General features: G+C 39.6%; 1 protein-coding gene across 6 annotated transcripts in view; it reads left to right on the forward strand.

Moving 5' to 3' along the window:
• The window catches only part of PHACTR2 (phosphatase and actin regulator 2), a 289,977-nt gene that overhangs the window by 151,792 nt on the left and 113,063 nt on the right, over positions 1-25,122 (forward strand). For all 6 annotated transcript variants that reach the window (XM_030809782.1, XM_030809786.1, XM_030809784.1 and 3 more), the window contains exon 2: positions 22,049-22,216. In XM_030809782.1, coding sequence (XP_030665642.1) covers positions 22,049-22,216 — 168 coding nt within the window. The remainder of the gene's footprint in view (positions 1-22,048; positions 22,217-25,122) is intronic.

The following is a 25,122-nucleotide window of genomic DNA, read 5'->3' on the forward strand; positions in this document are numbered from 1 at the left end:
TACCATCCCCACACTTTCTCTTGTTATGTATTTAATGAATCGCTTCTCAATATGTTCAAACACTCGAGTTATTCTTACAGGTTCATCTTTAAGAGCTTCATACATAGCCTTTGTCCTCGTCCCATGTGGACTGGATTTTCTCTGAGCCCACTGTCCAGCTGTTGTCTTGGGATCTCTCTTCATCACACCAGGGGGATTCCTTCCACTTTCCTCTTGTGTTGAATCTCCAGATTGCTGGATCCCATACCTTTTTTTTTTTTTTTCTGGGTCTATTTCCTTATTTTGGCAGAGCACACAGGGTGCTTCTTGAGAAAAGCTCATGGGGTGTATGGTTTTTGAGTCTTTGTATTAGAACGTGTCTTTATTCTGGCTTCATGCGTGGTTGAGAGCTTGGCTGAGACATAAGGTAGCAAAGCAGACTTGCTGCAGTATGCACAAACACCGCCATCCCTCCCAATTAATCAGGATGAACATTTTCCTTTTATCTGGAAGACTTGGTTTTTCTCTTTAGCAGATAGCTTTTAACTGATTTCAAAAGACTTTCTTGAGCGATGGTCACACAAGATCTCAACTTTGACCTGGCTTGTTGCAATGGTCTAAAAAATATTTTATGAAGTTTAAAAGTTTTATGGTACATAGACTAATTTAAAAATGTGTTTACTGTGATAATGATATGCTGGCATTTTTTAAGAAGACTCACATTTAAGATCTACATTGAATAATTGTGGCATTCCTGTATTTTTCTGTGTTTTTATTTTAGGGATGGAACATCTTTATGGGATGCTCATTCTGATAGGATCTCGGGGGTATTACAAACTACCATTGGTATTTCACAAAAGTGCCCAATTGTGAGACTCACCTAGTGTGCAAAATACTGATTGCTGGGTCCCATATTATAGGTCAGCAAAATCAAAGTCTTTTGGAGAGGGGTCTCAGAGTCTGTGTTTTCAACAAACATTCCAGAGGATTCCTAAGGTGAGAAACATCTTCTGGAAAACAAATTATAGGTTAGTGGTACCGTACAGATGCTCCTCAACTTATGATGGGATTACATCTTGATAAGCCCATCATAAATAAAAAAACAATAGTAAGTCAAACCATGGTAAGTCAGGGACCTTCTGTATTTAAATAAAAAAAAAATTCTCATTTGAATCTTTATGTGTGTCTTTCTCTTTACTTGAGGCAAAAGTTACAAAATATCCAGTTCAGAGACTCTGGTGTTCTGTACGCAAATGACGGGATGAATTGGGTCATTCATATTTACTGTTCATGAGCAAATATTCCTATTGTCAAGTAGAATGTTGAGATTCTGATGGAATATTATTGCCAGAAACCTGTTTGCTTTTAGGTACATTTTGTTAATATTATAAGCAGGAAAATAATGCATTTCCCACAACAACTAGGTTTGAAGTAAATATACAGTTACATTCGAAGGCAAGGAAGTTATCAGCAGAATGCCAATTACTGTTTAGGAAAAGGCCACAGAATTTCAACTTGTTGCCTTTTCAAGAAGACCCCGTGAACGTCATCTGGGGGTGCTGCATGCTAATTACTTAACCCAAAACCAAAGTCAAAGAACAGGGCACTAGATGAAAATAGCTGTTTAATAATGAGAAGGAAGAACTATAAGAAAGATTTTAGTAAAATACATTTCTGAAAAGGAGGCTGAGCCCTTTTCCCTTTTAGAACTGTAGGCGGCAAATTCTGAAAATTCCAAAAGGAAGCAATCATTTATTTAAGACTTCTGTTCATGCATTCCGTTTTGGATAATGTTTGGTTTTTTATTTTCGCCTCTGTTTGTACTTCAGGCATCCTTTCCTTTCAGTTTTGTGCCTATTTGCAGCCCATTGCCCAGTGTGAAGTAAATTCCATTCAATCTTAATTGGGGTCTCTTAAAAGCTTTTTCTAAAGAATTTTTCAGCCTCCCTGTGGAAGGCCACTGTTGCCTAAGGTGTTTCAGGGTGTGCTGAACATTCCCTCTGACCTTCCTTCTTGTATAAAGATGTTTCTGACAACAGCTGGGTGGCTCACAGGACTGAGAAGCGCAGTCTAAAAGGATGATTCAGGATTGCACTGATCAATTTCATCTATTATAAAGGGATTTTGTGTTTTTCAAAATTTCTTCTGCATCTGTAAAGTTAGCTTGTGTTGACCTGCCAACCTGTTTATGAAAGAGCCGGGTGAGAATGGAAACTTGGAATAAACCAGAACAAGTTAACTGAGCTCATGCCGTGGGTTCCTGTTGGCCTGACTGTGCTGTGTTTCATTTTCCTAAAGGCCTCTAAAGCAGAATTGTATACATCTGTGCACAACTAATGTTCTGTCGCTTGGAAAGTACTTGACTGCCAATTTTTTAAAGAAAACATGAAAAGAATAAAATCAAACATGAGATTTTTTAGAAGAATTTAGAACTGTACACTTTTAAAAAACTGAACCCCCTTCAGTCATCCAACCACAGAATGTCAGAACACATGTATACCTCATTTTCCAAACAAGAGTGTTTTAATTTAGGAAGCCATTATAAAGTAATCATAGCAAAATCCTTCAAAGAACTTTTCTTTTTCCTTCTTTCAAGTGGGCTGAGGTGGAGGTGAGGTTGAAAGCTGTGTGACATTTTCACTTTACCTTCGACACGTTAATAAATAACTTTGCAGATAATAGTAAATGTCTGTACAGTATTAGTCTGCTAAGGCTGTCATAACACCATACCACAGACTGAGTGGCTGCAACAACAGAAATGTATTTCCTCACTGTTCTGGAGGCTAGAGGTCTAAGATCAAGGTGTCAGCAGGGTTAGCTTCTGCACAGAGCCTCTGTCTTTACCTTGTAGATGGCTACCTTCCCTCTGTGTCCTCATATGGTCCATCCTCTGTGCTCACACACATCTGTGCTCAAATATTCTCCTCTTATAAGAACCCCATTGGAGTAGGGCCAACCCAAATGACCTCGTTTTACCTTAATTTTACTTTTTTAAAGGACCTGTATTCAAATATGGTCCCATGTTGAGGTACTGGGAGTTAAGACTTTAACGTATGAATTTTGAGAGACACAATTCAGCCCACAGCAGTGTCCTTTTTTTGTTTTTGTTTTGTTTTGTTTTTGTTTTTATTTTTTTGAGACGGAGTCTTTCTCCATCGCCCAGGCTGGAGTGCAGTGGTACGATCTTGGCTCACTGCAACCTCCACCTCCCAGGTTCAAGCGATTCTCCTGCCTCAGCCTCCCAAGTAGTGGAGACTACAGGCACACACCACCACAGCTGGCTAATTTTTGTATTTTTAGTAGAGACGGGGTTTTGCCATGTGGGCCAGGCCGGTCTCGAACTCCTGACCTCAGGTGATCAACCTGCCTCGGCCTCCCAAAGTGCTGGGATTACAGGTGTGAGCCACCATGCCCAGCCCCTTTTTTCTGTGTTTTTTAAATAGGCCATTTAAGGACTTTAAGCAATGTCCCTAAAACCAATGTACAAACCAGGACTTATTAGCAATGTCCCAAAGCACACTGCATCCATTATCTTTTTTCTGATTTTTCAGTTTCATTTCTTAACCGATTAAGGCCTCTTCCCCACTCACTTCAACAGTGCCATATTCATAATACTTGAGTAAGAGGAGGCACTGAAGGTGATTTTCAGCAATGGAAATTAACCAATGTGACTAGGCAGTACTCTTAGGAAGTAAAGCATAGGCTGTAGAGTATATGGGGTAAACTTAGAAAATGGAATATGTGTTCATGACCAGCCTGGGCAATGTGGTGAAACCCGTCTATACAAAGAATAGAAAAAATTATGTGAGTGTGGTGGTGTGCACCTCTAGTCCCAGATACCCAAGAGTCCAAGATGGGAGGACCACCTGAACCCAGGAGATCAAGCCTGTGGTGATCCATGATCACGCCACTGCACTCCAGCCTGGGTGACAGACAGAGTGAGACCGTATCTTAAAGAAAAAGAAGGAAGGAGGGAAAGAAGGAAGGGAAGGAAGAGGGAAGGAAGGAAGGAAGGAAGGAAGGAAGGAAGGAAGGAAGGAAGCTACGTGACAGGGAGTGGGGAGGGAAGGAAGGAGGGAGGGAGGGAAGAAAGGAAGGAGGAAGAAGAAGAAGGAGGAAGGAAAAAGGAAGGAAGAGGGGGAAAGGAAAGGAAGAAAGAAAAGGAAAGGAAGAAAGAAAGAAAGAAGGAAAGAAAGAAAGAAAGAAATGGAATATGTGACATTATGTTTCTGCCACTGTGTAAGAAATCAATACCAGTATCTTGTGATTGGAGCACCAAATTGATCGAGTAATGTTCAGGGAAAAAAACCCCAAACTACTTCTCAAGATCCTAATCCCAGTGTGGTCAGTAACTAATGTGGCCACCTGACTGGTTTTATAATCTTCTTAGAGGGCCCTGAATGTGAAGCACTGTATTTGGAGAAACGTTTTGTTCTCAAATGTCACTACATATATAGTCTTCCTTTTCTGTGTTTGGTTTTGCTGGCTCTGTATGCTTTCATTGTCTTAGATGTGTTTGAAATCCGCAGGGTGATATGTCTCTTTGCAAAGAGCTGCTAAAATAAGAAAGAAAATGAGTAAGTGTGTTAAAGAAAGATGGTGTTTAAACACCTGTCAAAGTAAAGCCAGAACAAGAATGTTCTTGCCAGAAAATGCAGAGCCCCATTGAGACAGGTTGGTAATTTGAAGATGATTCATTACGACTAACTGCATTTGTATTCTAGCCCATATGCATTGTAAACCACCTAGGAGGCTTCCAGTGATGTCTTCCTATCAATTCGTAAATCTCACAGGAAACTCTTAACTGGTGCAGTCAGTTTTGGTGGACTGCTTATCTTGTCAACGTGAAGATAATGCTTCAAAAGCACACCCACCTCCTCTAGGTTCAAAATTCCTTATTTTATTGAAAAAGGTCCCTCAAGCTGGTTAAGCACACAAATAAGAATTGGGTGCATCAGAATCTAGTGACCCTAGGTCCTTTTGTAAAATGATTAAAACTCTCCCTAAACCTCAGAAATTATTTAATTTTATAGGCATCTCTTGGACCAGGAATTGCCTTGAGATGGTGAGATACAAGCATTCTACAAAGGCTGCAAACAAGACTCACTTCTCTTAGGCCCTGATCCGAATCCAGATTATGATGGATTGGGCATGGGGATCAGGGCGTGCAGAAGCTCTTAGCCAAACCTTTACACCCTTTAGTTGTGACTCTGTCACAACTGCAAGGCATCTTGCAGATTAGAATATGCTGAGCACTCAATCTGAGGAAGGCTAAAAGTCATAGAATATTGGTGTTCTTCCAAGTTGAGAACAGTACACTTGGATCCAAGACCCTATTTCAGATTCAACATTCAATACCCTAAGGCATAAAAATGGTGTCTTACTATAGACAGTGGAAATAACTGATAAAGATTTAATTAATAATTGCTTGTGGTTTTGCAGTGCCAGTCCAAGTTTATTTTCATTGCTGGACACTGCAGTCCTAGAGGCAAAGGGAATGAGCATAAGGTTCCTACTAGATCTTAAAAAGGGAAGGGCAGAATAAACAGAGGGCCCTTTGATAATGATTTCTTCTTAGCCAGTCCAGTGGGTGAGTCTCATAATCAAGAATCCTCCGGGACTTTGTCATCTACATTGAATTTATAGGTGGTCTTTACTTAAAATATCTGAAGTTAATGGAATCATAAAACAGATCTTTCTTTTCTCTTTAGATTGTGACATTAGGCATATTTGGAAACAACAGTAGAATGCAACTTCCTGTGTTTAGCAGCCATAGCAACACATCTTATATGGTGCAGTGTTTTTAAAAACCAAAAGGAACAACAACTTGTATCTGACTAAATAGTCCCTAATCAGTTTCACCTTGATTTACTAAGTGTTGTATTAATCAAGTAAGCAACCGGCCTTTTCAATAAAATAGTTTTATATTTGTTGGTTTGGTTTTTAAAATTTTTTATTTTTTGCAGGTGCAAGCATAAAAATAAAAAATTCAGCAATTTCCCAGCTGGTAGGAAATAGAGCCAAGTCCAACTCTTAGCTCCTCTCTCATTCTTGTATGTGATGTCAACCTTCTTGCTTAGTTTCTTTCCTTAATCCAGGGCATTTCTGCTGTAGAGTAGTGGGGATTTCCCTCGAGTCTTAGTTGGTTTTAGCAGCTCCCAGCAATTATCTTGAGACCAACGGAGAATGCAGGTATCTGTTTCGGGTGGGTATACAGGAGTTTATTTATTTCAGGGGGCATTTTTGTTTTCCTGGAGACCTCTAGAAGACCAGGAAAATGTTTTTGCAAGAAATTTTGCTGCCCCAATTGCTCCAAATCATAAATAACCCACTCTCCATTTTTATTCCCCACAAAACCTCCTGTCAGCCTTCTTCCACTTGCTTACATGTATTATCTCTATTAATGCTAGCTGCAACCCAAATCATGAATTGTATTACCCCATTCTACAGATGAGGAAGGGACTCTGAAAGGTTGAATTACAGACCTAAGGTTACCAGCTAGGATGGGGAGGAACAGATTATTACATTCAGATCTTTCTGGCACTGGAAGCCCATGTTTTTCCTTTGCAGTACTCACAGGTCTGTGTTTATATTTAAAATGGCTATTTCCTATTTTTTAAGCATATGCAAAGTCATATCAAGGTGACAAACAGCTAAAGAATTAAACAAAACAAACCATTTTCTTCTCTGGAAGCTTTAGTGTGGAAATACCTAAGTGTCAGCCGTCTCTCCACTTGTGTTTGCTCCCCTTAGGGTACTGTTCTAACAGGAGATATTTGCTTCACAGTAGAAAGGTGAGATAGGAGAGGTGGTGTGTTCTGTTTAAATTGGAATAAAAACTTGTTGCTGGCTGCCAGTCTTAAAGAATGATTCCTCGTCATTGAACACGTTACATTGTAGAATCATATGTTTGCCACCACAACACTGGGCTATTATGCGAGGTAGTCCTACCTTGTAGTTCCGATATATTTAGTTAATTGAAAGCCTAAAATATTGCCACATAACTAAACATCTGTCATAATGCTATATTATCAAAGAATTTGATTTCAGATTAAAATGGTTTTATAGTTTTCTACATTGTTCCACTGTTTTCTAAGAGATTCAGGTTCTCGTGTGTGATGCCTAAAGAGAATGGAAAAAACAAAAGCAGTTTGGATTTAGTTCCAATTTAGTTAAGTAATTTATTTTCTTGTTTCTTTGCCATGGAACAAAATTGCTTTTCTGGCTTCCCCAATTAGGAGAAAGAAGGTTAAGACTGAAGAAAAATCTGAGATGAGAAAGAAGGAAATGTTAACAATGAGAGTGCTCTTGAAGAAATTAATTTTCACCACTCATCACTGGGTGAAAATAGAAACTTCTGAAAAGACAATTTCACATATAAATTATTCCAGCTGTTTTTCAATTATTTGTCTTTGATGAATTGTCTTTCAATTACCTTGTAAAGAGCAATTAAGTGTTTGCTTACCTGAAAACTGTGTCAGCAATGTCTGTACCATTCTTATGAGTGTTAATCATCCTTCCTGCTGGCTCTGATATTTTCCCAATTTCAAATATTAGTGTTTGTTATATTATCTTTCAAAATATTTGGAATTCTACAGGAAGGCACTGTAGGAAACAATTTCCTCTGTGAAAAATCTAAAGACCTGCTAAAATAAATCATAGCCTAGGCCTTGTAAATTATTGCCCCACATTTACCCGTGAATTACTCTTTTTGTAAATATTTTTAGGGACCTTTTTGCGGCCTAAGTACAGTATAGGGGCACCACCAGGAATAAAATCAACTTGCTCCCTGTCCTCATGGGACTCCTAATCTAGTGGTGAGAATTATTATTTTTTCTTGCTTCTCAGAGAGGTAGTCTTTTTTTTAACCTACTCACTTAATAACAACAACAATTAAAAATCATTTTTATGGTTTCTGAAAACATTGGTGAATTGCAACTGGCTACTTCTGAGGTTCCGTTACAGGCTTTTTCCCATCATTCTAGAACATGTTCAATGTTTTTTCAGACCAGTATTGAAAATCTAAATAAAAATTATATTAGAAAAGGATTTTGGAATAAGCTGGTTGGTTTGATGGTGCCCTAATTGGATTCAGAGGCTTTCTGTATGTGTTTTATCCAAATCCTGCTGGAGCAACTCATTCTCTGGAATGCTTGCTTAATACACCTGTCATTTTAAATAAAGAAACCAAAATAGAACATCTCGCAAGTGGGGCATCCTCAATAACTATGTTAGAAAAAATATAAAATCAACACTAAAGGCATCATTATTATAAAATTATCTTTTTTTTAAAAGCAACTAGTGGAATTGTTTCTCTCTCTCAAGAGAATTAGGTGTACAAACCAAGGAATGTTAATCCTTTGCTTTTCAGTGGCTTTTAAGTGGTTTCCTGTTTAATTTGAATAGGATATTTCTACCTTTTAGGCAATGCTATGAAACTAGACTAAACCTCTGTAGCCCTCAAACAATTTTACCATGAATTTTAACTCATAATTTGGAGGCCATTTTGTGCTATGTCTGCCATAGGAACTAATGCCACAGTGCCACCACGTGAGCCCCTGGGGTCCCCCACATTTCCTACTCAATACACACTGCAGGTCTACATTTGGGTGGATGGTTGTTTGACTAATGTCAGCCTCTCTCATAGCCTGCAGGCCTCCTAAGGGCAGAGATCTGATCTGTTTTTCTTACCATTGTAGCCCTTCCTCTATAATAGCTGCTCAGTTAATTGTGAATGAATGTTTCTGTTCCACAGTGAGCACACTTTTCTACAGCCTCATTATTTTTGCAGATATCTCCTTCCTCCTCTCCCTTGGATTGTCTGAACCCTGGGTCTCCTTGGCAACACCATTGCCCTGGTAATTCTCTTTAATGGAGGCTCTGTTGTCCTTTACCTCTGCTATCACAGGGGGCGTTGACATTGCATCAACTCCCCAGTGCTATTTCCTGCTCGTTTTGCGTCCAGTCTTGTGCATGCCCTCATTTGAGGTAGGTGCCGTCTGCTGAGTTTTCCTTCACGTTTCTTTGGTGCTGTCATCTCCTGACTTCCTGGTCATTTCCTCATATTCACCAGATGAAGTTCAGACTCTCCCTCTCCACCCCAAATCTTGCTATGACCTGAAGGAATTCAGTCCCCATGCAGTCCCCGTGTGGCTGGTCTGACATCCTGGCTGGTGCAGCTCTGCAGCCCTTCTTCTTTCTTGCATCTTCAACACCCCAACACCCAGGGCTCCTTCTCCTCAGCCCATGAACCTGCTTGAGTGTCCTTCACACTTTATGAATTTAAAACAAACAGCAAACAAAACCTTTTTCTTTACTTGTTCATTCTCAATGCCAAAGAAGTTCAAGGTTCTTTATTGTGCAAAGCCCACTTGCTCCTAAATGTAATCATTCTCTAGGAGTTTACCCCCGGTCCTCAACAGCTGCTTTTGTTTAGAAGACTCCACCAAATAACTTCAACTCCAGCTTCTTGCTAGAGTGCCAGGAATGCATTTCTGACTGTCCGTTGGACATCTTCCCTTGAATGTTCTGCCAGCACCTGAAGTTCATGGTGCCTGAACACAAGCTAAAGGTCTCTCCTCCAAATCTTTTCTCTCCTTGACATCCCGCCATACCCTTGTAGAGGTTCAGGCCATAGAGTTCTCAGGCAGTTCCTCAGACTCCTCTCTTCTTTCTCCTCAATGTCCCTCAGATCATCCATCATTTCCAGTCCCTTTTCGCTCCTTCTCTCCAAGTTCAGATGCCTGGGTTGCTGCAGTCATCTCTTAACTGAGCTATAAGGACATAAATCTGGGAGCCTTGGGGACTCCGTATGACTAATTGACATAAATTCTTCTCCATGGGATTGATCTCCCAGCATCCTGTTTTCCATAGTACATGCCTGCAGGTTTCATGTCTGCCTTGGGGAGATTGTCCGGGATGCTACATGTGGCCACGGTCTCTCCACAGATAGCAGCCTTGGGGACTCTGTATGACTGCCAGGAGGCTCTTGGACATAGAGGGAACATTAGTCACTATATATATATATATTCTCTGGGCTTTTATTTATCCACCAGCCTTTTGACTTAAAGATATTGATCTAGATTTCATGTGTTATTTTAATAATATTTGTGTTACATTCATCCTCAATGGGAATTTTTTCATAATTTTGTCTGAAACAAAATTTAGCCCCTTACTTAAAAACTGTGATATTTCAGCCAGGTGAGATGGCTCATGCCTGTAAACCAAACACTTTGGGAGGCTGAGGTGGGTGGATCACTCGAGCTTAGGAGTTTGAGACTGGTCTGGCCAACATGGTGAAACCCCATTTCCACTGAAAATACAGAAAATAGCAAGGCATGGTGGCATGCACCTGTAATCCCAGCTACTCAGGAGGCTGAGGCGGGAGAATGACTTGAACCCAGGAGCCGGAGGTTGCAGTGAGCTGAGATCTCACCACTGCACTCCAACCTGGGTGACAGAATGAGACTCCATTGACTGGGGGTGGTGGGGGGGGGGCGAGAGGAGAACTGTGATATTTCAGTATATTTTATTTTACAAATTATATATAAGGTCTACCAGCTTCTCCCCTGAAGTTCTGTGCTGACGCACATTCCCAGCATGAACAGGGTGATCGTTATCCTATCATGGATGAGTTGAAATTCTTTCACTTGGCAGATTGTCCATTAGGGATATATCAGCTTTTTCTTCCTTTTCAAAAACACAGCACACGCTCTACACACCACGACCTGCTCCACTCCAGACTTCGGGAGTTGTTGTATGTGACTAACATCTATGGGGAACAATATAGGTTGTTGGTTGATTCCTGTCACATTTTTCCTCTCTGTAGCAAACATCTTGCTATTCCTAAGCAGTCATCCTATCTGTTCATAGAGACAACCCTTCCCTTGTGGCGATAACAGTGGCATTCAAAATGTGAAATGCTTTTATTTACATTAAAATTGATTTTCCATTAGCAAAGTGGCCCTTTGCCTACTCAATCAGAATTTCTGTAAACCCCAATTTAAGAGTGACTTTATTTAATCTGTTAAATATCCTGTAGCAAGTCTAGGGGATGTTGTTCATGTCAGTGAATCAGGATGTCATGCAGCTGCACAAACATACTTGTTCTGCAGGCCTGTTGGCCACAAGTTTAAACTCTGGAATTCTTTGTCAGTGCTTGCAGGCAGATGGAAGTCTTTAGTAGCTTTTCCCTCTGGGAGTTTAAAAATAATGTCTGCCTCTGTTAAAAAAACAAGTTTAAAAATTGATAGTATCAAACTTCTAAAATTAATATTATGATAAATAAGGATTCTGTACATTCAAATTACTTTAGTCGGTATAAAGCATAGAGTACACTGCTTGCCGCCAGCATGAAATTAACCGTGATGACACTGGGCATTGTTTTAGACAGCAAAACCGTACCTGCCCTACTCCTTGGATTAGCCCAAAAAGTGGTTGGGAGTTGAACTGAGTTACCACTCATTAGGGTTTATCTCTTGCCTTCTCTTAAAATAGAAATCCACTGCCACCCACTACCCTCCTCCCCATTTTTGTACAGGGAATACTTGGGAGTTAAACTACCTGAGTTTAAATCCTGCTTACCAGCTGTGGGATCTTGCTAGTTGCTTGGTCTCTCTAAGCCTCAACTTCCTTATCTATAAAATGGGAATGCTAATAGCAACTACTTTGCAGGGTTGTAGTAATGATGAAAGAGGCAGTATTTATAAAGCACTTAGAACAGGTCCTTTTTTTAGCATAATAAAATGTCAAGTAATAGAATAGGTCTTAAGGTGACCTACAAGACTGATACACTCAGCACAAAGCAATATGAAGTCATAGAATTTTTAAAGTTGGAAAGGAGCCTAGAGATCATTTAACCTAGTCTCCTAATTTCAGCAATGAAAAATTGGGGTCCTTGCACAAGGTCACAGGGCTGATTAAGTAGCAGAGTTGGAAATAGGCTCCAACTCTCTTCTTGGCTTACAGTTTACCATCCCAGTTGGGTGGTCAAAACCCAGAACAATAACACAGATTTATTGCTTGTCCTGATTGTGCAATATCTTCTTTGCTTTTTTTTTTATTATTATTCTTTTTGAGACAGGAGTGCAGTGGCATGATCTTGGCTCACTGCAACCTCCGCCTCCCGGGTTCAAGCGATCCTCCTGCCTCAGCCTCCAGAGTAGCTGGGACTACAGGTGTGCACCACCACACCTAGCTATTTTTTTGTATTTTTAGTAGAGGTGGGGTTTCACCATGTTGGCCAGGATGGTCTCGATCTCGACCTCGTGATCCGCCCACCTCATCCTCCCAAAGTGCTGGGATTACAGGTGTGAGCCACGGTGCCCGGCCTGCTTTTTTGTTTTTTACAAATAGTCTTACTGCTATTTTAGAGCTACTAGGAGTGTTGCTGGTTCACCATGAGTTTAGCTATCGTATGCCAATGGAGACAGCCTGGTATAGTGGGAAATAAGCCTGGATCAGGAATCAGGTGACCTAGACTCTTATCTCTTTCACTAGTTAACAATTTGGGAAGCCAGATAGCCTTCCTGGCTCCCAATTTCCTTATATATAGGGCTTTAACATATAGCATAATATGAAAGTACTAAACATGATAGTTGTCCCATAGTGGATAACACTGCAACCCAGTGCTTTTTATAAATTACATTGCTCAGAACTACTGAGTGCTCTAATATGCATTGTAAGAATATATATACAACTTTTTTTTTTTTTTTTTTTTTTTTTTTTTTTACAGAAAATAAACTACTTCTCTACCTTTAGTCTTGCTTCAGTGAAATTCTAATTTATCATGGCTTCAGGGCAACATCAAAAGATGGTAGAGAAGTAGATTAGCTTTCCCAGAAACCAAGTAAGGGAAAAAAGTTCCATAGATGAATCTCACAGACATTCAGTGAAAGAAATACAAAAGCTTATATTGTGTGATTCCACTCAGTTAAAGTTCAAGAAGAGGTAAAACAGGCCAGGCACAGTGGCTAACACCTGTAATCCCAGCACTTTGGGAGGCCCAGGCAGGTGGATCACTTGAGTCCAGGAGTTTGAGACCAGCCTGGGCAACATGGTAAAAAAAAAAAACAAAAAACAAAAAACAGGTAACACAAATCAATGCTGCTGGGAGTCAAAATAGTGGTTTTCTGGGGGAAATAAAGGTGAGAGGGTGGCTATTGATTTGGAAGAAGCATAAGGAGGCTTTCTGGGGCTTTGAAATGATTGATACTTTGGTCTGAATGGGATTGTAAGTGCAATATCATTTACATTCTGTCTGTATGCCTCAAAAAAATCTTTTTGGAAAATCTCCATAGTATTAATTTTAATGACCGTGGGAACTACTGATCTTATCCCAACTCCCTACAGATAACTTTGTAGTTTCTTTCAAGTGATGGGGGAATGGAAATTGGCAAATTGAGAGGCAAGTGTGAATAGCAGGGTTATGACCAATCTTCCTCCAGAGCGACTAAAATCCTTTCAATACACTCTAATATGGTAATGTTTTCACATTCTATTCTTTTTCTTTAAATTTAATTTCTCGCTTACATTCTGTTCTTTTACTCTTGGGGATTTAAAAAGATGATGGTGAAAGAATTTTTAAAATACTTTAGCCATGATTATTACCTTAATGCTGATTAAAGGAACCATCAGCTGATAAAAAGCAATTTTCTTCTGAGCCAAGATCTTTTCTAACTCTAAAATTCTATTATTTTCAGATTTTTAAGTGAGGGAATACATTTATATATAGAAAGTTAAAAAATAATCTAAAATTTTTAGATTATTTAGATATTTAGATCGTTCCTTTAAAAATTTTTACATTTAACCATTTCACATGTTCAAGGACATGACTATAAATTTGTTTTTTTTCCCATAAATATGTATCATATGTCTCTGATGAACACAGTACTGATAATGAGAAAATTTTTCTTGGCATTACTTTAAAAGGTCGGCCAGCCTTGATTTATTCACTTCATGGTAAGTCCATGATGGGTGTGTGTGTGTGTGTGTGTGTGTGTGTGTGTGTATTTGGTGGAGGGATGTTTGGAATCTCTTCTCTGTGTATGGTTTATACACTAACTGTGGATGAATACCTCCTGATGCGTGCCGGAGCTGGGCCCATTGTCTACCATTTTGCAAGATGTTGAATACTACTTACCTTATCTGGATCCATCATGTGCTAAAAAGTGTTGAAACAGCCATTTAAATGTTCTCTTACTTATAGAATACTTGGAATGGAAGTATTAGTAAAGGGAGAATTTTGGAGAGAAAGATGGCCAAGTCTGAAGCATACTACTTTCCAAAACTCCTTTCAGCTGAAATCTTTACTGTTGGTAAAAGACAGTAGGCACCGAGGTCCCTTCGAGCTGACCTCCTCACTCCTAAGAAAAAAATCTTTATCCTCATTTACCTCCATGATAGCAAATGCCATATTTTAAAATATAAAGTTGATTTTAGAATAGTTTTAGATTTGCAGAAAAGTTGAAAAAATGGTACAGAGAGATCTTATATCAGCATGATACATTTGTTACAACCAAGGAGCAAACACTGATATTATTCCTGTTAACTAAACTCCACAGTCTATTAGGATTTCAGTAGTTTTTCCCTAATGTCGTCTTTTTTTGTTCCAGGATGTATTCAGGATGCCATGTTACATGTAGCAGTGGTGTCTTCTTAGGCTCCTCTGGTCTGACAGTTTCTCAGACCTTCCTTGTTTTGAATGACCTCGGCAGTTTTGTTTTTGTTTTTGTCTTTGAGATGGGATCTCGCTATGTTGCCCAGGCTGGAGTGCAGTGGCGCGATCTCAGCTCACTGCAATCTCTGCCTCCTGGGTTCAAGGATCCTCCTGCCTCAGCCTCCCGAGTAGCTGGGACTACATGCACACGCCACCATGCCCGGATAATGTTTTGTATTTTTAGTAGAGACGGGGTTTCACTGTGTTAGCCAGGATGGTCTCTATCTCCTGACCTTGTGATCCGCCCACCTCGGCCTCCCAAATTGCTGGGATTACAGGCCTGAGCCACCGTGCCCGGCCTTGTTTTGTTTTTGAGACAAGTCTTGCTCTGTAGCCCAGGCTGGAGTAAAGTGGTGTGATCTTGGCTCATTGCAGCCTCCACTTGCTGGGTTCAAGTGATTCTCCTGCCTCAGCCTCCTAAGTAGCTGAGATTCCAAGCGCCTGCTACCAAGCCTGGCTAATTTTTGTATTTTTAGTAGAGGAGGGGTTTCACCATGTTGCCCAGGCTGGTCTCGAACTCCTGACCTCGCGTGATCTGCCCACCTCAGCCTTCCAAAGTGCTGGTATTACAGGCATGAGCCACCATGCCTGGCCAGACCTTGAAAGTTTTGAGATGTACTGGTCAGGTATTTTAGAAATGTTTCTCAATTTAGTTTTGCCTAATGTTTCCCTTGTAGTTACTACAGGGTTGTGGGTTTTGAAGTACCATTCTCCCTATATCATATCAAGAGTACATACTGTCAGCACAACTTATCACTGATGATGTGAACCTCGATCCCTGGCTAAGGTCCTGTTTGTCAGCGTCTTCACTGCAAAGCCACTCCTTTCTCCTCTCTTTCCATACCGCACTCTTTGGAAGGAAGTCACTATGGGTAGCCCACATTTAAGCAGTCAGGAGTTAAGCTCCACTTTCTTGAGAGAGGGTTATGTATATAAATTATTTGGAATTCTGTAAGGACTTACCTCTTCTCCCACATTCATTTATTCATTCAATAGTTATCTATATGAGTATGGATTTGTGGATGTTTATTTTATACTTTGGGTTATAATCTAATACTATATTTTTACTTTGTTGCTGAGATTATTCCAGCTTTGGCCTTTGGAAACTCTTGAGTGGGCTCCTCTGTCCCTTTAACCTACCTCCTCCCATTGGTTTTCTTTTTGAGCATTTTCTGGGACTACAAGATGTTGCAGGGCTCATCTAGTGTTTTCCATGCCCCAGCTCTGGAAGCAGCCTTTTCTATAAGGAGGTGGTGTTTGTCTATGGGAGAATGCTATTAGAAACCAAGATCTGTGTGCTGGGCATGCTCATTGCTACTGGGGTGTTACTGCCTCTAGGCCTTCTGAGAGGACAGAGCTAGCAAATACATGTATGTAAGCAAACCCATGCATATATACATGTCTATAATTCATTTACGTATCTATCTGTCTACCTGGCCAAACATGGGTTCATGCAGATGTCTCCAACTCTAATCAGGGCAGCATGGATCATTCTAGCTTTACTCTCTCACTTATCTGCAATTTCTCTCTCCAGTAGTGAGAAACCTGGCTTCCACCATCTACCATTCACATACTTTCTTGTTTGATCCCAATATACATGTTCAGCGGTTTCAGAATTTTTAACCTGCACCCCGTGTGATGCCACACATTTTTATTCTTCTGTTCATTTTCTCTTCTTCTCCACTTGCCATTTATCTTACCCTTAAAAGGAAGATATTTGACCCAATCTGCTGTAAACTCTAATTAGCAAGAGAGTAAGGAACTCCTTTAGACAACGGAAGGCAAGGATAGCCACTTGGCTGCCTTAGAAACCATGATCCAAGCTCATCTGTGATGGCTTATACCATCAGTTCACCCTGACCTCATCACTGGCTTATACCATCAGTTTGCCCTAACCAGTAGTGGGTTGCTTCTGTGCCCAGATGTTGTACATCCGCCCTTGTTTAATGATAGCATATATCTTAAGTTATCGTTTCAATTGAGAGAGAGAAAGAGACCTCATGTAAATGTAGGCAATAAAGTTAAATCTTCCCTAAGCACTGTTCTAATTTTCCTTTGCCATATGTTCTGTGGCTTTTAAAGGGGAAAGTGACAGAATTATAATAGAAATACAAAAACTGTAATAGAAATAAAAATATACACAGATAATCTTAATATTGTAAAAACATAATAAAGCACAAAAAATAACAAAGCCTGGAAACCATATTTTAAGGAAATAAAGTTTGATATCCTTAGTGTTTTGTTTTAACTTTCTTAAAGCATACACAGCAGAGTGTTATCAAAGCATTATTTACCACACGTGATTTCTCCTAGTTATTTTTGCTATGATTGGGCTTCAAAAATGCATTCTCATCGACCTTCAGATATTTAAGGATATTTGGAGAAAAGTTGAGACCATGTTTTTTGCCACCTACTTTTTTCCACAGGGCGGCTGTCAGTTTGTACGAAATTAGTACCAGGAGTTCTTTTATGGAGATTCTTTTCTAAATGGTCCTTCAGTTACAACATTTGTGAGTTGGAATACTATGCCACATTTGTCTCAGTTTCTCAGTGCCTGAAATAATTATGTGTGGTGAAAAATTGGTATCTAAAATATCATAACTATTAAATAGTATAAACATACAACAAACTCTATTAAGTAGATTCAATTTTTCTAAGAATCCCTATCATTTATTTATCAAATCTCAAAGGGAAGACTGTTCAAAACTACAATTTATTTCATATGTGTATTAGTCTGTTCTTGCACTGCTGTAAAGAAATACCAGAGACAGGGTAATTTATGTAGAAAAGAGGTTTAATTGGCTCATAGTTCTGCAGGCCAGCTTCTGCTTAGCTTCTGGGAAGGTCTCAGGAAACTTACAATCATGGTACGTGAGTGAAGGGGAAGCAAGCATGTCTTACATGGCTGGAGCAGGAGGAAGAGAGAGGGAGGTGCTACACAATTTTAAACAACTGGAATTCATATGATTTCACTCACTATAGAGTATCAAGAGGGGACGGTGCTAAACAATTCATGAAAACTCTGCCGCCATGATCCATACCTTCCACCAGTTTCCACCTCCGACACTAAGGATTACAGTTTGACATGAGATTTGTGTGAGGATACATTTCTAAACCTTAACAATATGATAATTATCTAGCCTCGTTTGTTTTTGGCTTATATGGTCACATTTGCACTGGGACTGCCTAGCTGATACATTTCTGTTTAAATAAAAAATAAAACCTGTATGTATTTTCTGATTTCTTAGCAATTGGTGGTATGGGGAAATTCTGTTGGGGTTGGGCTTGTTTCAGTGGGAAGATAGACTGAGCTGTGTCATTTGAAGTCTCTACATTTGATTAGCTAATGACTGTATTTCAAAATATGCTGTGTTGCCTGGGCGTGGTGGCTCACACCTGTAATCCCAGCACTTTGGGAAGCTGAGGCAGGTGGATCACAAGGTCAGGAGATCGAGACCATCCTGGCTAACACGGTGAAACCCTGTCTCTACTAAAAATACAAAAAATTAGCCGGACACGGTGGCGGGCGCCTGTAGTCCCAGCTACTAGGGAGGCTGAGGCAGGAGAATGGCGTGAACTCGGGAAGTGGAGCTTGCAGTGAGCCGAGATAGCGCCACTGCACTCCAGCCTGGGCTAAAGAGCGAGACTCCGTCAAAAAAAAAAAAAAATGCTGTGTTTTAAAACGTAGAAGTCAAGTGTGAAAAGGTAAGTTCTGATGAATGACAAGTTACTCTCAGTAACATAAAAATGGATCACAATTAACATTGAAAACCATCAGGAAATTTTACCTTTCATCTGGGATTTACCTGGCAATTTGTTCTTATCTGCATGGAAATGCAAAATTCACCAGACTTACTGTGAAAGAATTTATGGAAAGTTTCAAATAGATTTTAATGGAAAACTGATCCACAAGAAAAATTATAGAAATATCAATAGCAATGCCCAGTGTCCTGGGTATCTAAAGCGGAGAGTTAATATTCTGCTCATACTACTCAAAAGCAGATGACAGTGGTCGTCACATTCATGATTTAAGAGAAGTACAATGGCACATCCGCCAACTGTGCCAACATATGGTTTCTAATTGCAAGTATGGTTTATGATAGGGGAAAAATAGGCTGTTCTTAATTGCTTCAGAGGGAAAGTAGAATTTTTATGGAGCATCAGGGAACTGGATATGTGGGTTGGGAGAGAAAGATCCCATATATTGTAAGAAAATGAAAACTGGACATGTAGCCACAGAGATGAATTTGAGATGGAAACTTTTGTTTCTATGTTCATAATAATCAGCCCTTTTGTATTTTACAACATTTAATTGGTTCAAAGTTAAGCCCTTCCATGAGAGTTCAGCACAAAGCCTTCATGAAGAAGTAAAACCATACTTTCAGTTCCCCCCTGGGTTTGCCCTCTGGTTCAAGGAGGGAAGTTGGACAGGAGTTGAATTGAAGTAATAAATATTTTGCTCCTTTACTCTGAATTAGCTTCAAAATCAGTCTGTCCCCTGTATATCTGTTGTGCTATGGCTGAAAGTAGGGTTAGGAACCACTTTCAGAAGAATCAGTTAGCGTAGGACTTGAATCTCCAATTTTCCCTAGCAATGCACAGTGTCTGCCCATCTCTGCCCAGATAGTACCTGAAATTAGAGTAGACTTCACTAGTGGGAGGAATAGGATTTATTTCTATTTGTGTGGAAGGAGAACTCATGAGGATTTAGGAAGTGGCATCTACTGATTGTTTTTCTTCATTCAGTTTGAGATTTTCCTGGTTCTTAGTGTGTCAAGTGATTTTCGATGGAAACTTGGACATTTTTGTATCATGTTATGTGACTCTAGATCTTGTTTGAAACCTTCGGTTTTAACTGGCTTTGTCTGACACCTCTATAGCAGGGGAAGCAGTGGGTGCTTCCTTGTTGCCCCTGCATGGAGGTAAAAATCCCAGTTCCTGTGTATGTGTGTGTGGTGTCCTTGTTACTGTTGGGCACAGGTAGAATTTCCAGATCCCCGTGTGGTCTCCCTTGATACCACAGTTGGGGTGGTCTTGTTCTCAGTGTGCAATGATTTGGCCACCTCTGTATTGGGGGGAAGGGGAGAGATACCCAGTTATTGCTGGGTAGGGATGGATGTCAGGGCTTCCTACATGGTCTCCACTGACACTGTGGAAGATGCTTCATTATCAGCCACCAGGCGTAAAGGTGCTAGTTTCCTGCTTGGTATTCTCTGACACCACTCTAGTGGGGGTATTAGGCGTCCTTTTCAGAGCCTCATGAGGGTGGAAATCTAGTAACTCCATTCAGCCTTTGCTGGCATGCATGGTCAAAGGTTCTTCTATGGTGCTCGGCTGTAGTAGAGCAGTTATTGTCTAAAAGTTTCTCATGTTGCTACTCTGCCCCTTTCCTGGTTATGTGGCTAGAGAGTGCAGACGTTTGTGGTCTGTGCCCATTGGTGTTTCTGGGTTGCTGGCTTCCATGCTTGTTGGCCTTTCGAGGTTTCTGACTTCTTCAGCTACGATATTTGAGTCTGGGATATTTGAGGCAAAAAGAAAACCCAGGAATCTCACCACCGTGTTGTTTCTTGGGTTCTGAGGTCCCAAGCTTGTCTACCTTCTCTTGGCCTTACAGAATTTTTGTACATTTGTATGTAACATCCATGGTGGTGGTGGTGGTTGTTTTTTTTTGTTTTTGTTCTGTTTTTTTTTGTTTGTTTGTTTTAGTTGTATTTAGCCAGAGGAATAAGAAAACCTTAAGTTTGGGCTACATGTGGTGGCTCACACCTGTAATCCCAGCAGTTTGGGAGGCTGAGGCGGGTGGATCACTTGAGGTCAGGAGTTCGAGACCAGCCTGGGCAACATGGTGAAACCCCGTCTCTACTAAAAATACAAAAATTAGCTGGGCCTGGTGGCATGTGCCTGTAGTCAGTCCCAGCTACTTGGGAGGCTGAGGCAGGAGAATTGCTTGAACCCAGGAGGCGGTGGTTGCAGTGAGCTGAGATTGCGCCACTGCACTCCAGCCTGGGCAACAGAGCAAGACTCTGTCTCAGAAAGAAAAAGTAAGTCTGTTTTATCTTCTTGGAAGCAGAAGTCCTTGCTATTCAATTTTTGTTTTTATTTGTTTTACTATTACCAATATTATATTAAGAAAGTTTTTAAAAATACAGAGAAGATAAAAGAATTGGTATCACACCCCATATGCATATCTATCAGCTGGATTCAACACTTAACATTTTGCTATATTTTACTTTATTGCACTTTTATCCATCTGTTTATTCCATCTATCTATCCATTTATTATTTTTGACGGACATCAGTACACTTCACCTCTAAACACTTCAGCATACATGTCATTAATTAGACTTCACTGTCTGTTTATGGTTTTTTAAAGGTAAATTTTACATAAAGTGAAATGCAAAAAATTGTAAATACCATTTGATGAGTTTTGGGTAATCCAACCATCGCTGACATAATTTCCATCACCCCTATACGTTCCCTCAAGTTTCTTCTCAGGTCATTTCTACCTCCAAGAAGAAATTACTGTTTTGATTTTTTCTTTTTTTTTTTGCCATAATTTGAAGTGCTATTTTATTGATGGAATAATATTATAGTTCATCCATTTTGGCCTGCTTCCAGTTCTTTGCCATTAAAATTTGATAGTTGGTGTAACATAAGTCATTGCTATCTTCCGTCAGCCTAGAACACATTGCAAGCAAGGCAACTTAAGATTTTGTGCATTTCTTCTGATTAATAAAATAGTGAAGACATACAAAGACATGTTTTTATCACACACAGCACCCAAATTTTCCACATATTTCTTGTTGTTAGTGTAGTTATCAGTTTCTTTGAAGCTCAAAACGTTTTTTGTAATAGAAGCAAAAGATAGTTTTACCTTGTAAAAATAGAATTTAGCTTCCTGGCACCAAATTTTATTTTGTGAAAGAGAAACCATGATTTTAACTACACCATAACTGTAATATTCATTACTGAGAATGTCAGACTAGTCTCTGGAGGAACAGCCTATTTCACAAATACTTAGAATACTCTATTCCTGTACAAAATATTGATGGGGTTGTTGCAGATGGATTCAGCTGTGTTGCACAGACACTCATTTATCTGGCCCCATCTATAATGTAAGTCTCTTGCTTCTAGTCTGTTTCCCCAGAATGATTGTCTAAGTGGGCTGTAATTTCTGATTGACTGATTGATATGAGGGAGTCCTAGCAGCTGTGAAATGGGACAAATAAACTTTATGTGAGATTCCAATTAGAGTGGACGTGCTTACCATTAACAGCCCAGGGACCAATCGATGATGTTGTTTTATTACAACCTTTTTTACAACCTTTCTCTGTCTATATCTTTCTTTATACAGTTGACGGACTGGACAAAGCTTCTATAGCAAACTCAGATGGCCCCACAGCAGGTTCCCAAACACCTCCTTTCAAGAGAAAGGGGAAACTATCCACCATTGGTAAAATCTTTAAGCCTTGGAAATGGAGGAAAAAGAAGACCAGCGACAAATTTAGAGAAACCTCAGCAGGTATGAGTATCATAACTTGTTAGAAGATGGGATAAATCATAAAATGTTTTAAAAGGTAGAAAATTATGTTTTACAGTGTGTTTTTTTCCCAGAAAAAAATTAATCCATATTTGAAATACAATTCTTTATTTTAAGAATAAAATAAGGATGAAACAACTTAAGAGTTCTGATTTGCCTTCTTTCTGTAGTGACCTTGACTTTCTAATATATTCTTATTTAAAAATATATATTTGTAAATTTATATAAAAAATGGATTGGTGAGGCGAGAGAGTGAAATGGTGGAAAATGGTAAGTGGAAATGCTATTCGTCAACATTGTGATGGCATGTATCCATTTTTATATACACATGATGTTAGATATATGTTTAACTAGTTAGACTATACTATTTATATTAATATATACATATTTAATGATTTAACTAGTAGACTATACTGCTATACACATAACATAGTGTTAACGGTCTTGTTCGTTAAGGATTAAAAAATGTATTTTTTGATGTATTTATTCTTTAGGAAAGATTTAAGTGGCTATATGAAAGAAAAGTTTTGTTATATTTGATTTTAGATTTCTATCATATCCTTAGGACAAATAAATGGTCTCTGTCTTAAGAGAGTAGAGGCACAACCCTATTGGTGTGAAAATGTTTGATTGTTAATTTAGTTTGTAGATTTGTTAAACCTTAAGAGTGACATTGCTTAGTGCCTTTCATATCGACTTGTGGATGAAGTTGGCTTTAAATGTCAGGCCAGAATTCAGCCCAATTTAAACAAGTGCCAGCGTGAGTGAATTGTGTCTAAGATAGAAAAGTGTTTAGTAAGTTCAACATTCCCCATGCTTACTGTGCAAGGCAATCCCTTCATCAGAATTCCTCATTGCACCACAGTCTAATATCGTTAGTGGATGTACAGGGTCACAGAACATATCTTATTGGTCTGTACTAAGACAAGAGCTAGGGTTTTGTTCTAGAGCTGTGAAATGAAATTAAAAATACTACACACAATGCAAGGATATGGAATAGGAGCATCAAAGCTCCCCAAAGAAAGTGGTCTTGGATGCATTTGCAGCTATATAGTTTATTTGAGCATTTTATATTTAACAAGAAATAATGATAAGCTACCTGGAATTTGTTTCGAAATAATCCTGGAGGAGGGTGAGGTAGGTAAGATTATAGGTAAAGGAAGACTGGCAATGGGTTGTTTAAGCTGGGCAATGGGTCCATTGTGGTTATTATTCTCATTTCTCTGCTTATAGATGTTGGAAAATTTCTGTAATAAAAAGATAGAGAAAGAAGAGAAACTTGGCTTAGGGGAAAATAATGCTAGTTTGGTTATTGGGTCCTCTTCAGTACCTAAGTGGCTTTCTGGGTTAGGAGGCAGTGAGAGGTGAGGGACAGAGTGCTGTGCTGTGTGAGGACACCCGGCTGGGTGACTTTGAACAGGTCAGATCAGCCTCAGTTTTCTCACCTGCAAAATCGGGGAGTTGAATGTGCTAAACTTGGAGGTGCTTCAGTTCCTGATTCTGTTGTTGGTCCCCAGAGACACCCTTACACCCTTGACTCCTTCCAGTCCCTGGCTGGGCATCTTGTTCTCCTCTGTTTTTTGGTCGTGGAAGGAACCTCACTGGTCTTCTTCAAGTGCCTGCCTCTCACATGTGCTTAAGCATTGGGAGAATCTGGCTCTTTATGTTACCAAGACTACCCAAGATGGGAACAGGGCTCCAGACGTAAGGTACGAAAATGAACATAAGATTCAAAAGGGTGTATCATACGTTAGCTTTTTTCACATTGGAGAAATGTCATATCTAGAGGAAAACTGATATATTCAGTTGGTGCAAAAGTAGTTGCGATTTTTGCCATTACTTTTAGTGGCAAAACACCGCAATTACTTTTGCACAAAACTAATATTTGGATATAACCAAGAGAAAGTTATTTTCTTCTTTAAAAAATTATCTCAAGCAGTGGAATCAAGCTGTTTGGATATGATCAGGGCCATTTGCTATCTGATAATCAATGAAGTACACCTTAGGCCAGACCCACAATATCTTGAGGTGTAAAAGAAAGTTCATTTCTTCCAAGAAAAGTAACTCTTCTACGTTTGTCCTTCTCTTAGTTGGTATTCACATGGATATGAACCTTATTGTGTTCTGCTGTGCAGTGATAAATACCACTTTTCCTAGTATGGGTTTCTGTTATAGGAATTCTTAATTGGTAGTAGATAGGATGTAACACTAATTTATTAATGCATTGTAATAACATGTTTATTATTGTAGTGGGAGGTAAGAAGGGTCCCATTCGTGGCCTGTTTTGGTGGTCCTTGAGTCAGTTGTATTTTGGAATGCTCATTCTACGTCCAAAGGACATCTTTCCCTACAAGGCAGGCTGGGCTTATGCCCCAGCTTCCAGTTCTCTGGCCTTGTTTTAAAGCAGAAAGTTTCCAATATCTTCAACTCTGATTTAGGCTGTTCAGTGTCTGGCTGTTAGATTCTAGGGCAGGAGAATAGGTCTCTTTTCTGGCCACTTCCCTCAGATACCCCTCTTCATTGCTTTTCTTCTCCTGCGTGAGAGGTCCCACCTAAGCTCTAGGTTCTTGTATCCCTTCCCTATTGGTAGAACTCAAAATGGCATTTACATCTTTTTTTTTTCCCTACATAATCATTTTTTCCCATTTTGCTTTGCTTTGATTTGATTTGGTGGGAGGTGAGGATATAAACATCCTTCCTTTGGATTTTTATATATGCTTGTATCTCCCCAAAGCTGAGAGTACAATCGCCCTGTCTAAATAAACACAGTTGTTCCTCTAACTTCTCATAGTGTATTACCATCAAGACCAAACTTACTGAAAATCTAACGTATCTCTGCTGCCTCTACTTTCTTCCCACGTTTTCATTCCTTTTCCCACTGCAATCTA

This window comes from Nomascus leucogenys, chromosome 3 (assembly GCF_006542625.1).
Source record: "Nomascus leucogenys isolate Asia chromosome 3, Asia_NLE_v1, whole genome shotgun sequence".
NCBI classification, from domain to species: domain Eukaryota; kingdom Metazoa; phylum Chordata; class Mammalia; order Primates; family Hylobatidae; genus Nomascus; species Nomascus leucogenys.